Source organism: Callorhinus ursinus, unplaced genomic scaffold (assembly GCF_003265705.2).
Source record: "Callorhinus ursinus isolate GAN/ISIS: 27379988/994484 unplaced genomic scaffold, GSC_fseal_2.0 scaffold62, whole genome shotgun sequence".
NCBI classification, from domain to species: domain Eukaryota; kingdom Metazoa; phylum Chordata; class Mammalia; order Carnivora; family Otariidae; genus Callorhinus; species Callorhinus ursinus.
The window spans coordinates 5,067,515-5,081,923 of record NW_027397124.1 but is presented as its reverse complement, the minus strand read 5'-3'; the positions used below and the strand labels follow the sequence as shown (position 1 = coordinate 5,081,923).

Sequence of the window (14,409 nt, the reverse complement as noted above, 5' to 3'; positions counted from 1 at the left end):
CTGCTCGTATTAACTGGGTAAGAGTGAAGAAAACAGGTGAGACTCAATGGAAACAGCACAAGTTGAGAGGAGGGAGTGAAGGGCCAAGAGAGGGAAAAGTCAAGGAGGGAAAAAGCCTCAGTGAGGAGGGGCAAGACAGCATGGAAGAGGTGCCCTCTGGAGCGCGAAAGCAGAGTTGTATTTTTATGGGAAAAAAAGAATGGACTCAGGTAGAATGAACAAAGCTATTTCATCTTTCACTCTAAGACAAAACAATGAAGAAAAATAATGGTGAGGCAGTTCCCTGTGGTGGCCAGCAGGGGGTATCGTGAATCCAGGATGGTCTAGTTGCTGTCAAATTTGAGAAAAGGGGTAAATGGTTTAGGAAATAATTTGCAAATCGACCTTTTAACTCCATGTGGAACATCTGCAAATTCATGTTTCTAGGCTAACCTAAAGATTCCTTTTTACCAAAATGTAAATAATTTATAAAAGGTCTCCTTGGCAATTACGTATTACCTATATTTAAAATAAGTTAGAAAGGGTTTCTGCTTTTTTCTAGATGCACTGTAGTAACACCACCTTAGATTCATACAATAATTCTTGACACCACCACTAAAATCATGGTCACTTTCATCTTTAATGTTAATGTACCCAGGACAGTGTTAAATAATGCAAAAGACAAAAAAGAGGAAAGTAGTCACTATCCATCCTTTAGTAGGACTTTAAAACCTTAGTAGGGAGATGGGGGGGGTCCATGAGGTAACATTTACACTATTTGATAAGTGACTTGGAAATTGAGGAAAAGACGAAGAGATCATTATTATGCTAAGGTTAGTCTGGCAAGGCCTCTTAAAGAGTCAGTCTTAAAAACTTTTCTAATTTTGGGGCACAGGGGTGCCTCAGTCAGTCAAGTGTCTTGCCTTCAGCTCAGGTCATGATCTCAGGGTCCTGGGATGGAGCCCCACGTCAGGCTCTCTGCTCAGTGGAGAGCCTGCTTCTCCCTCTCCTTCTGCCCCTTCCCCCGATTGTGCTCTGTCAAATAATTAAAATCTTTAAAAAAAATTTTTTTTTCTAACTTTAAGTGTACAAAAGCCAAGGACCACTGTAGGCAGGGGGAACCACCTGAGCAATGTCAGAAGGAAATGTGTAAAACATGTGATATGAACCATAAAAGATCTGATTCGGTCAGGGAATGGAAAGAGAGTTATAAAAATAAAATGACATCTGTGGAAACCTTTGCCTCTAAAAAGATCAGAAATATCCCATAAATAAGTCTATTACAGTTTTATAAAATAAGGAAGTAACAGTAAAAGTTTGTCTTTTAAAAAGCTTTAAAAGTTTCATTTATTCATTCAATAAATATTTACTGAACAGCTAGTATATGGTACACAGTAGTTACTGAGATTATTCCTGCTCTAATGAAGCTTTTCTTTGTCTAGTAGGGAAGACAGACACAAATAGAGGGTTTGAGGTTTCGACAAGAAATAAAAAATGAAAAGTGTTATTCTATTTAATATAACCAAGTAACATATAATTATATGCTACAAAGAGTATTACAGAGAAACCTGACCAAATCTAGAAGATTCGAATAAAATTCTCTGAGGAAGCAAAATCTGCACTGAACCCTCTAATGAATGAACAGACGATAACAGGCAAAGATGTGGGAGAGAAATGGTTCAGTGGGCGAGGAATGACATGTACCAGGACCTTGAGCTGAAAAGCAGGCTCTTTTGAGGAAAGATGTACAGTGCGGCTGGAGGAAAAGAAGCAAGGAGGGAAGAAGAGGACCCAAGAAGTCTGAGGCGAGGCTGGAGAGGCAGTCAAGAGCCAGCGCATGCTCAGTCTTATAGTCCTCATTAAAAATTTTGGCCTTCATCCTGAAAGAAAAGGAAAGCCACTGAGGGGTTATAGCAGAATCAGCCAACTTTGGGAAAGACAAGAGGGACTACAAAGACACAGATCAAGTAAACTTTCATCCAAGTTAAACCAGGTCTCTGAGGAGAAGTCAACTGGAGGTTTTCAGTTTAGGGCAAACTTACAGTTGAGTTACAGATCTCTAATATTCATCCGGCATAGACTGGGCATTGTATTTTAAGCATAGAACGCCTGTCCTCATTAAGAAGGAGGGAAACTGCTTACCTTTGGACTGCCGGCCTGAGGAAAAAAGATTAAAGTATAACTTGATAGCATTTTCCAGGGATTTTTATTTTTTAAAAACCAAATATGAATTTATCACTTACAAATATGGTATATAAATTAATCATGAAGATACCCTATTTTGCATTAAAAGGGGCTTTTAAGTCTCTAAAACTGATTAAATTCTTAATTTAAACCTATTTTAATGGTGATTAGTATCTGAAAAACCAATGAAAGTTAAGAGAAGCCCAGGAAATATTTAAACATTACATTTAGAGAAAATTAATTTATTGAAACTGATTGAAATAACTGGACTATATTATACTATAGGCTATCATACTAACTGTATCTTGGTGCTTTGGTGAAGAGGGAGAAGATTCATTTTCAGGAAAGCAGGGTTTTGAGGCAGTTGGAGATTCCTACAAGAAATAAGTAATGAAAAATGTTACTCTATTTTATATCATTACATTTCTCCCTCTATTCACGGTGGGAGAGCTTAATAAGGGAAGCTCAAAAATCTTTTCCTAGTTATTTCCTTTCTACATTCAGCTCTGAAACTAGTATGACACTGATTTGCAAACTAGAGTTGCCTGAAAGTTTATGAAATATGGCATATTTTATGCTGATTATAGTTTAATTTAAATAGTGCATACGGAATTAATAAAAAGAAATGATGCACGTTGCCTTAAAACCATGATGTTGTATCAACCTGAACTGACCACTTTTAAAATAGGTAAAATCTAAACACTGAGCGATAACAATGTAACAGTCACCATTTGAACTGGCTCTTGTTGCAGTCGGTCTGAATATGCAAGCCAATAGTCACAGGAGTGATGTGGCAACTGCCAAAATGAGAACTTCATTTAATTGCATTAATATTTACAGTAATTTACAGATAACCTTCCAATTATTAGAAAAAAGCGAGATTTTTTTAAATGCAAAGAAGAAACTTTAAAAGATTAATAACTCACCAGAAAAAAAAAATGTTTTAAGTTTAAGCCTACAAAAATATATCATAGGAGCAAATCAACAATGTGTATTTTAAAAGCAATTCGGCTTTGTCAATATTAAAACACACTATGTGATTTCTACCACAGATGTTTGTAAGACTCTTCATAGAGGACAAGACTGAAAAAACACATTTTTGGTACCAACAGCCAAGCTCCATTTAAATCTTTTCCATTCCCCTAAATGCTTTGAATAATCTCAGGAAAAGAAAATGAGAAAAATCATATGCCAACACCGATTATTAATTTTCTTAGAAACCAAATAATGTCTTTGCACATTCATCTCCACATCTCTAACAATCTACTTTACCATGCTTATGAAACTGGACAAGGTACCGTTAACAAATCTGAGTATTCATATTAAATCACAATACACAAACCATGAACACCATATCCATTCACTTGGAAAAAAGTCTTCAGGTTTATACCATATAAAATTTGTAAACACAAAAACTAGATAGCAGTGAAAGCAGGGAAAATCCTTGAAGGGACAACCTTACAAATCAAACATCCAAGGCCTATACTACTAGTGAAGAAAACATTAAAATCATATCAAATTATACCTTTACAAAAAAAAATTATACATAATATCCAAATCCAGTATAGCCTCATTTAAGTATTATTTTTCTGACCACTTCAGATGTTTCACTTTTCAATTTCTTGAGTTCTAGGAGTGTCTAATATTAAAAGCTTGGAAAAAAGATGAAAGAAAGATTTGATGACCCACAAAGTAGAAAATAAGTGAATGGTAATCACAATTTATTTTTCATGGGATTATCAGTCCTATAGAAATAAAAACCACAGCAAATGGAGGAAAAATATAAGTACAACAATTATAATTTCTATAACAAAGATTTCACACATATTTATGTATATTTATAAGTGTATGTGCATATCTAAATGTATCTTAAATGCCTACAACTAGATTTTAATAAAAACCATACATAGGCAGAAACAGATGCACCCACACATATACACACATACACAGACATACACATCTACCTCCTCCAGTGTTGTCTGACAACTGAATTAGGACTTATATCATCAGAACAATATTTGCTACATAGTATTAGGTTTATCACATTTCAAGTTACACACTCTTTAACCCTCATCATACATCGGTCAGCTAGTTTTATAGCTCTTTCATAACCTCAAATCTTTTCTTTTTTTTTTTTAAAGATTTTATTTGACAGTCCCTCTTTCATAACCTCAAATCTTTTCTTTTTGGGGCGCCTGGGTGGCTCAGATGGTTAAGCGTCTGCCTTCGGCTCAGGTCATGATCCCAGAGTCCTGAGATCGAGTCCCGCATCAGGCTCCCTGCTCCTTGGGAGCCTGCTTCTCCCTCTGCCTCTCTCTCGCTCTCTCTCTCTGTGTCTCTCATGAATGAATAAATAAAATCTTTAAAAGAAAAAAAATCTTTTTTTTTTTAAAAAGATTTTATTTATTTATTTGACACAGAGAGACACAGCGAGAGAGGGAACACAAGCAGGGGGAGTGGGAGAGGGAGAAGCAGGCTTCCCGCAGAGCAGGGAGCCCGATGTGGGGCTCGATCCCAGAACCCTGGGATCATGACCTGAGCCAAAGGCGGACGCTTAACGACTGAGCCACCCAGGTGCCCCATAACCTCAAATCTTAAAAACATATATAGTAGGTGGTGATAATAAACAGAAACGTTTACTTTATCTAGGATTCCATTTTTAAAGGTTAAGGTGCAGGGAAAAAAAAAAACAAAATATTTCCATCAAAAATAAGTAAATCTCTGGTCTCAAGAAAATCATGCTCTCACAGCTCTGGAACACTCAGATTATAAAAAGAAATGTCATGAGAACTTCAAGCAAGTTATTCTAATAACAGACTGAAAATAAATGTCAAAAAAGATTTTAAAAGAGTAAGAAACTGTAAGTCTGTATCAGCAAAATAATCATCCCTTTTGTTCTAAAACGAAGAGGCAGTGGAGTTGGTTCAACAATGGCTTTTGCATTAGAGCATTATATTTGACAACATTTACAAGCCTGCTGTGTACACTGAATTGTAATCTGGTTCCTGGAGTTAAATGAATTTTCTATTAAAATCTCATGTTATTCTCAATGCTAAAATATTTTCAAGTATTCTCTAATAGCAGATTCCAGAATGTCTTTCCTTTGATATGGCCTCTACATTCAAATCACATACTACCCTTACAAAATATAAATTACAAACTGGTCTACTACTTTCATTGTTGTTCTATTAGTCTATCTTATACACAATGTGTGAAGACTGTTTCTACAGCTGCACAAAAAGTCTTCCATTTAATTTCATGAAAACCAACATTACAGTCACTAAAAAACAAACTTGTTTGGACTGATTGAGATAATTTATAAAGGAATTTACAAGTGAGTACCCAAACATAACTATGCCTTAAGAAAATTCATTCTGTTTCCACTAACACACCCGAAAATGCAAGAAACCTGTTAATTATGCCAAAAGAGAAGTCTGATGGTAAAACAAAAAAAGAGTCCCCAGTGACAAATACCTTTTTAAAATAAGATTTTTAGAGTGTTACCACCACCCTCACATTTTTACATTAGTATGGCTAATGTTCTACAAATTCATACGAATTTCCTACTCCATCCCCAAAATGAAGCTACAACATAAAAAGAAAAGTCACATGAAAAGTAAAAACTTTATAGGTTTTCCATTCTGATGTTTGCATCAAAATTTATCCCTTATTTGAAACAGAGAACATTACTTCTCAGATTAGTAAAAGAAGTCCTTTGTGCAGAAAACAATTAGGGAAACAGAAGCGTGGGATTCCAATTCTCCCACAATATGAAGAAATTAATTAAATGTCTTTACTATTAAAACCTCCCAGAGACTGAAGACAAACAATAACAGATATATGACTGGGTTTTGCTAACAGGGTTATCAGAAATATCTACCACCTCCTAGGGTCAAATACATACATTATTAAGCCACAGATGAGTCAGTCCACTGCGCAAAAATCAATAAACTACAAAACCAAAACCCATTCCAGGACAAATTGACACTATACACAATAAAACAATAGTTACCAAAGTATGAGATGTAGCTAAGGAAAAAATAAAAGTATAAAGAATAAAAAGAACGTTCAATATTCTCAACAGATTATCTCAAAAAGTCCTACCTTGTCATTGGTGTCCAACACAATGGTGCTATGTCTCCACTTTGTTAATACAATTGGTTCTTGCAGCCGCCTGTCCAGGCTCCTACTTTTAATTATTTCTCTTTGCTGCTGGGATGAAGCATTATACTAAAAAAACAAAAAACAAACTCATAAATAATAGAAACAAAAGTAGAATCTAAACATGACATTTGATGTTCAGCAAAGTTCATCACAGGAATTTTTCTGGCCTGTTTTCTCATCCTTGACCACATTGTAGCCCAACTGAGATGATCAAAGATTTCAGTGTTGGAGAGACAAAGTTACCGTTACTTTGGCAAAACATTTAGTCTCCCTATGTCTCAGTTTCATCAACCATAAAATAGACATAACAGAAATATCATCTCATTCACAGACGTGTTATAAAAATTAAGCAGTATAAAAAAGGCCAAATATTGCCCTAACAGTGGGGTTCTCAATAAAATATTAGTTATCATAATTTATAAAATGAGGTCATAGGACAAACTATTTTTTTAAGGTTCCTTCTACCTTGAAAATCCACGAGTCCAATTTTTGGTTTAGGTTTTAAAAATGATGATTACATACACAACAGTATCTCCACATTTAAAGGGTTGTTTGTTTTTGCTTTCATTTATAGGCCGAACATACTATTATTTGTTTCTCTGAAGTTGTAAAACATAACCAGGTCACAAGGCAGAGATAGTTCCAGTCTGAAAGACCAATTCTGACTTTATCAGTTGTGTACAAAGAATAGATAATAACTGCCCCCCCAAATAACATCTAAAATTAAGAACACATTATCAATAAGGTATTAAATCATGTGTTTGAAATGTCAAGTAGATCACCAAGCATAAACATTTCAGAAATGTCAGGTTTAAGAGTTATGCTGTTTTATACAGCCAATTTTAATAAATTATAAATAAGTAAATAACAAAAGAAAATTAGAGGCTATATTCTTCTCCTGAAAGCAAAGGATACCTAATACTTATCTACTTCTCCCACCCCTAAAAAGCCCAGTAAATCTTAAAATTTTAATGATTCATTAGAATTTCAGTAAAATTGTAAGAATGTTTTTAATATTAAAAAAAAATGTTCCAACATCTTTCTCCACACTATGCCATTTCTTTACTCCCCAAAATGAGCCTACACACACACCCCCACCAAACTATCTCCCAAATCTGTTACTTCTTCACATTAAAATTTGCCAAAGCAAGGCAATCACATATGGCATTTGCTTTTAAATTACTGCTGCTTAACAAATAGCAATCTAAAAATTCATCACAGAAGTTCACAAAGGGATCATTTCTAGGATGAACAAAGATGAAACTTAAAGGCTATCCCCCAAAAAATTCTGTGCCAGAAATCTCTAAGTGAAAAGAGACCTAAACAGAGCTATATTTTCAAAAGAATCATCATTAGCAATAATTAAAATGTATAATTGTGTAAATGCACGTGTATGAACTTTAATAGATACAACTACCTTAGCTTATGAGCTTTGTAATTACTACAATTGTTTAGAAATCCTTTCTGTGTGGCAATAAAAATAATGTGAAACTAAACTGGGCAATAATCACAATGATAAATGTGCTGGTAGTTTTACCAGGCAACAGTATGTTCACAAAAACAAAGTTTAAATAAAATGTGAGATATAAAATATAGTCTAGTTAACAAGATGGCTAAGTTTAAAACTTTTCTCCAAAAAGCCAAACTTCTCTATTCCCTTTAAAAATACCTTTTTTTAAGAATTTTAGATGAATTTTTATTTGAATTATTTCAAACATATACAATAGAATAAGGACTATAATAAAAATCCACCATCGAGTTTTAGCGTATCTAATATAAAACAATTGCTTTAGGTACCTTTAAAAAAAGAAAGAAAGAAAATATAGACCTATTAGACACCCTCTGAATATATCTTCCAGATTCCATTCCTCTCCTTCTTTTCCCCAGTAGCACCACAGAACTAAGTGGTCATCACTGTCATCACACTTTAATACACACTTACTTATCTGTAAATAAATACACGTACTTGTGGAGTTTTAAAATTTATATAAATGGAGTCCTACCACATGCATCATTCTTCAACTTGCTTTTTGCATTCAATATGTTATTTTACAAAACATATCCGTGCTGGTGAGTACGCAATTCTAGCTTATATTTTCACTGCTATATACATTACATTGTATGTAGATACAATTTAACCGTTTTGCTATAAATGGACATGTCTAAAGTGGTAATACTAATTTACACTTCTACCAGCAGAACAGATTGGTTTGCACAACCTTACTTGGTACTATTGAATTTATATGCATTGGTGTATATAAAATAAAGGTTAAGTACATACACACATTAAAAAAAATGTGAGAAGTGAAATGTTAGCTTGTTGTTTTAATTTACATTTTCTGATTACCTGTAAATTTGGACACATTTTCACGTATTTATTTCATGTATTTCTTCTTCTGGTATTGCTTAGTCATGTATTTTGCCCAATTTCAACTGGGCTTTCTTTTACTCTTACAGAAAGAAAGGACCAGGAAGTTCTTGATGTATTTTGGCTTCAAAGCATTTTTGTAAGCTACATGAGTTGAACATACCTTCTCCTAGTCTATAGCTCAGCTTTTCCCCTTTGTGTATGGTACTTTTTATATTAGAAAGTATTTTTGTTTAGGGCGCCTGAGTGGCTCAGTCGGTTAAGCGACTGCCTTCAGCTCAGGTCGTGATCCTGGAGTCCCGGGATCGAGTCCCGCATTGGGCTCCCTGCTCGGCGGGGAGTCTGCTTCTCCCTCGGACCCTCCCCCCTCTCATGCTCTCTCTCTATCTCATTCTCTCTCTCAAATAAATAAAATCTTAAAAAAAAAAAAAAAAAGTATTTTTGTTTAATTTGATGTAATCACATCTGTCAATCTTTCCTTTTATAGTTTTTCCTTATTATAGTTTTAAGAAATCCTTCCCACTCTGAAGTCAAAGATATTTTTATATATCCTTCTGTAGCCTTTACAGTTTATTACATTTACATCTCTGATCTACCTGGAATTAATCATTAAGTGTGAAATGAGGTCAAGATCTACACTTCAGGGGCACCTGGGTGGCTCAGTCAGTTAAGCGACTACCTTCGGCTCAGGTCATGATCCTGGAGTCCCGGGATCGAGTCCCGCATCGGGCTCCCTGCTCCTTGGGAGCCTGCTTCTCCCTCTGACCCTCTTCCCTCTTGTGCTCTCTCTCATTCTCTCTCTCTCGAATAAATAAATAAAATCTTAAAAAAAAAAAAAAAAGCATCTGCCTTCGGCTCAGGTCATGAATGGGTCCTGGGATCAAGCCCCACATCCGGCTCCTTGTTCAGCCGGGAGCCTGCTTCTCCCTCTCCCACTCCCCCTGCTTGTGTTTCCTCTCTAGCTGTCAAATAAATAAAATCTTTTAAAAAAAAAGATCTACACTTCATTTTTCACATGAATAACCAATAATTTTAGCAACATTTATTGCAGACTCCATACTTAATCCACTGATTTGTGATGCTACATGTAAGCTTTCTATTCTGGTTTATTTCTCAACTGGTCTATTTCTATGTGTGCTCTTACTACCCCATCTTAATCACCACAGCAAGAAGCCCGTCCCTCACATGCCCCACCTCCCATTTTCAGGAATACTTTGGGTACTTTGTTTGTAAATAAAATTTAGCATTAGTTCCCAAAAAGGTGGAGAGGCAGAAAGTAAAATGGAAATATAGTGAATTTATAAATTAATGTGGACACTGTTATAACACTGAGCCCCCCAATCCAAAATCATAATGGTATATTGCACCATTTACTCAGGTTTTTCGTCCTTCAATTCGACTCTGAAATTTTCTTCATTAAGATCTTACAAACCAGAGTACCTGGGTGGCTCAGTCGGTTAAGTGTCTGCCTTCGGTTCAGGTCATAATCTCTGGGTCCTGGGATCAAGCCCCACATCAGGCTCCTTGCTCAGCGGGGAGTCTGCTTCTCTCTCTCCTTCTGCCCCTCCCCCCAGTCATGCATGTGCACAAGCTCTCTCTCTTGCTAATAAATAAAATGTTTAAAAAAATATTTTTTTTAAAGATTTTTTTTTTAATTTATTTATTTGACAGAGAGATAGCACAAGTAGGCAGAACGGCCAGCAGAGGGAAAGGGAGAAGCAGGCTCTCTGCTGAGCAGGGAGCCCGACGCAGGGCTTGATCCCAGGACTCTGGGATCATGACCTGAGCCGAAGGCAGCTGCTTAACCGACCGAGCCACCCAGGCGCCCCTAAAAAAAAAAAAGATCTTACAAACCTTAATTCTTAGTTACAACTCTTCCTGTTGCTACTGCTGGTAATGAAATTTATTTGTCACCTCTCAAGCCTGACTTTTTACTAGAGATGGGTAGTTTGGGTTTTTTTTTTTAACATTTTATTTATTTATTCTATAGAGTGAGAGAGAGAGAAAGAGAGAGCACAAGCCAAGGGGAGAGGCAGAGGGAGAAGCAGACTCCCCGCTGAGCTGTGAGCCCGACACAGGGCTTGATCCCAGGACCTCGGGATCATGACCCGGGCTGAAAGCAGACACTTTAACTGACTGAGCCCCCACACACCCCAAGAGATGGGTAGTCTTTTTGATTTTATATCTAGCAACTCAAGAGCTTTGAGTTTGTAGATTCTCTTGATTTTTCTAATAATCAAAACAACTGTATTTCTTTCTTCTCAATTTTTTTTTACTTTATTGTTGAATAAAGCAGTGATTTTAAAAAGTTCAAATCTAGTTCCTAATTCTAATGAGAAAGCTTCTGTAACCTCACAATTAAGTATGAAATTTACTGTAGATTATCTGACAAATAACCTTTAGCATGATGTAATATAGCATTACATCTGAAATGATTTTCTTGTAGAAGCAAATAGTAGGGTCATGGTTTTTTATCATTTCTGAAAAATTTTTAACAGGTGTGTTTAGACATTTATATTTAATGTAATTATATACGTTAGGATTCCAGTCTGCCATTTTATTTTCTATCCTGTAATTCATTTGAGTTTCTCCTTTCCTGCCTTCCTGTGGGCTACTTGAAAAGTTTTTACTATTACATTTTAATTCATCTATAGTTTCTTGAGTTTATATTTTGTTAGTTTTTTAGTGCTTGTTGTAGGGATTACAATTCACATGCTTAATTTATCACAGTCTAATAGTATCAACCTTTCATGATTTCAAATGAAATGTAGAAATCTTACCAACAACTACATCACTTCACTCTCCCCTCTTTATGGTATAAGTATCACCTCTACCCACAATGAGTACTTCAGAAATGTTTCAATTTTTGTTTTGAATGTCAAACATAAATTTTTAAAACTCAAGTCTCCTCAGATAGTCACCCTTTCCATTGTACTTTCTTCATTCCTGATGTTTCAGGTTTTCTTTAGTTATCATTTCCCTTCCATGTGAAAGACTTCCTACAGCAATTCTCTGAGAACATGATGCTGGTAATAAACCTCTTAGTTTACTTTCATTTGAAAATGTCTTTATTTTACTTTCATTCCTGAAGGGCATTTTTGTTGGATGTAAAATTATGGGTTTACAGTTTTTTCTTTCAGCATCTGAAAAACGTTATACACTTCCTTCCAGCTTCATGATTTCTGATAAGACACCCACTGCCATTCAAATCATTATTACCCTATAGGTACTGTGTTGTTTCATTAAGCTGCTTTCAAGATTATTTTAGGGGGAAGAAAAGGGGGAGTCCTTAGTTCTCAGAAATCTGACTACTATGTGTCTAGATGTGAATTTCTTTAGGTCTATCCTGTTTATTAGGTGTTGCTCAGCTTCTTGATTTCTGTTGGTCTTTTGCCAAATTTGGGATGTTTTCAAACATTGTTTCTGCAAGTATTTTTCAACTCACACTTTCTCTTCTTCTAGAACTCCAATGAAATGAAAGTTAGGTCTTTTGTACTTTCCCAAAGATCTCTGAGGCTCTGTTCATTTAATTTTTAATTAAATTTTTTGGGGGTGCCTGGGTGGCTCAGTTGGTGAAGCGTCTGCCTTCGGCTCAGGTCATGATCCCAGGGTCCAGGGATTGAGCCCCACATCGGGCTCCCTGCTCCGCAGGAGGCCTGCTTCTCCCTCTCCCACTCCCCCTGCTTGTGTTCCCTCTCTTGCTGTGTCTCTGTCAAAAAAATAAATAAAATCTTTAAAAATTTTTGAATTTTTAATTATATTTTTTGGTGCACATGCCCATTTCAATACTATACTTTGTGATACATTTGCTCACAAATCATCAGGGAAAGCAAGTCATATGACTCAATGCAGGTAACAGCAGCATAAACTCCCACCCACAGTGGGAGGCCTCTACAAAGGTAAACAGCAAAGAGCGCTGATACAGGAATGGGTAAAGAACAGATCCAAAGATGTAATCTATCACAGCAGGTAATCTGGTCTTTTACCCTTTGATAGCTGTTATAATTGTCTCCCTATACTGAAGTTCTGCACATCCAGTAAAACTTGTCAACATATAAATGTATTCTTATTTATCCTGGTCAGTATTTAAGGCATATTTTCTAGTTACAGACTCATGCTTTCCTTCAGCTTTAGAAAATTCCTAGAAATTATACTTTTAAATATTATTTCCCCCTATTTCATCCATTCTCTCCTCTGGAATTCCTAGTTTCTGAGTATAGGAAACTTCCCACCCATCTTCCATTTCTCTTAACTACGTGTTAGTATTTGTTATCTTTCTACCCTTCTGTCTATAGTTTATACTACAGACCACACTTTTTAATTGCAATGACTAGCATTTTCATCTGAAATATTTCTATTTTTTATCATATTCACCTATTCAGATATCATTTGTTTTTATTTTTCATAATTTCTTGTTTTTATTTTTTATTTTATTTTTTTGGTGGGCAGCAAAGCAAAGTTTACTGAGTGATAGCACAAAGCTCCCAAAGAGGAAGGGGACCCAAGAGGGTTGCCCTTCTTGTTCTTTTGAAATGAAAGCCTTCATTTAACTCCAGACATCTACAATATATTTAAAGTCTGTATTTAAGTTATTAACAAAATTAATTTCAACTGGAGTACAATGTTCTGATTCTTGATTTTTTTCATGTTTATATTAGCATTGGGTTCTTCATGTGTTTTACTTGGAATTTTGAATACCAGACTCATTTTAAATGGGAGATGTTTTGTTCTCTTTTCATTCATCCTTATTTCTCCCTCCCAGTCCTTCCTCTAGTCTACTTTTACGGTCCCCTTCACCCACACCCTATCTAGAGTCAGGTAAGCATAAAAGTATATGTGTACATATTTTGTCTCACTTAGCTATCATATGTACATGCTTCTTCTTTCCAGATTTAGGGCAAACTCCTTGAGAATAAAGACCATGCCCTGTGCATTTGCATTCATGATAACATCTATACAGTGCTCACCACCAAAGACGTACTCAGAAAACAGTAGCTAAGTTTCTAATATCTGACAGAACTTATTTTGGATTCACTAAGTAGAGGTTACAAAACCATCTGACAGAACTTATTTTGGATTTACTAAGTAGAGGTTCTAAAACATTTTGCCTTATTTCCTCATTCCCACTGTACCCAAATCAAACCTTCTCCCCACATTCAATTTAATTCGAAGTTCAAGAAACTGCCCATTCCGACTTTATCCTAAGTGGCAAATGGTGGCAGAAAATGAGATAATACCACAAAACTAATGGCTCAACAATGATCACAATCAGCACCCATTTCCACTGTTGTGGAACTACCCTGAAAGGTTTTGATATGACTCAGTCCCTTGCCTTTCTTTCTTTCTTTCACCCAGGAAATCTCCACAAGTAGGTATCTTAATGTTGAACCTATAAGTCTTCCGACCAGGGAAAGTATAGGAGTTAATACAAAAACAAATAGAAATATTTAGCTATGAGTTAAGTATAGGTTCCAAATTGCTCCTTATATAGGGTCATCCAGGAAGCCTTTTCTTTCAATGGACCCCAACCTGGGACAAATCACTCAAAAGAAGTCTTGTGTTTGATCTCAGTACTCCACACAGTCAGAAACTACTATGAAGGAAGATGCAATACAACAAAAGATACTTCTATAACTCAAATGATGAGGTACTGATAGGAGCTACAATTAGAATTTGTCAAGTGGAACAAAAATTTCATATGTTTACATTATTTA

At 35.6% G+C, this 14,409-nt stretch overlaps 1 protein-coding gene across 6 annotated transcripts in view; it reads right to left on the bottom strand.

Moving 5' to 3' along the window:
* The window catches only part of ARHGAP12 (Rho GTPase activating protein 12), a 115,875-nt gene that overhangs the window by 31,373 nt on the left and 70,093 nt on the right, over positions 1-14,409 (bottom strand). For 2 of the 6 annotated variants that reach the window (XM_025885786.2, XM_025885789.2), the window contains 3 exons: positions 6,268-6,393; positions 2,463-2,537; positions 2,122-2,136 (listed from right to left, as the gene is read on the bottom strand). In XM_025885786.2, the coding sequence (XP_025741571.1) occupies positions 2,122-2,136; positions 2,463-2,537; positions 6,268-6,393 (216 nt within the window). The remainder of the gene's footprint in view (positions 1-2,121; positions 2,137-2,462; positions 2,538-6,267; positions 6,394-14,409) is intronic. The other 4 variants (XM_025885787.2, XM_025885790.2, XM_025885788.2 and 1 more) reach the window with 2 other exon arrangements.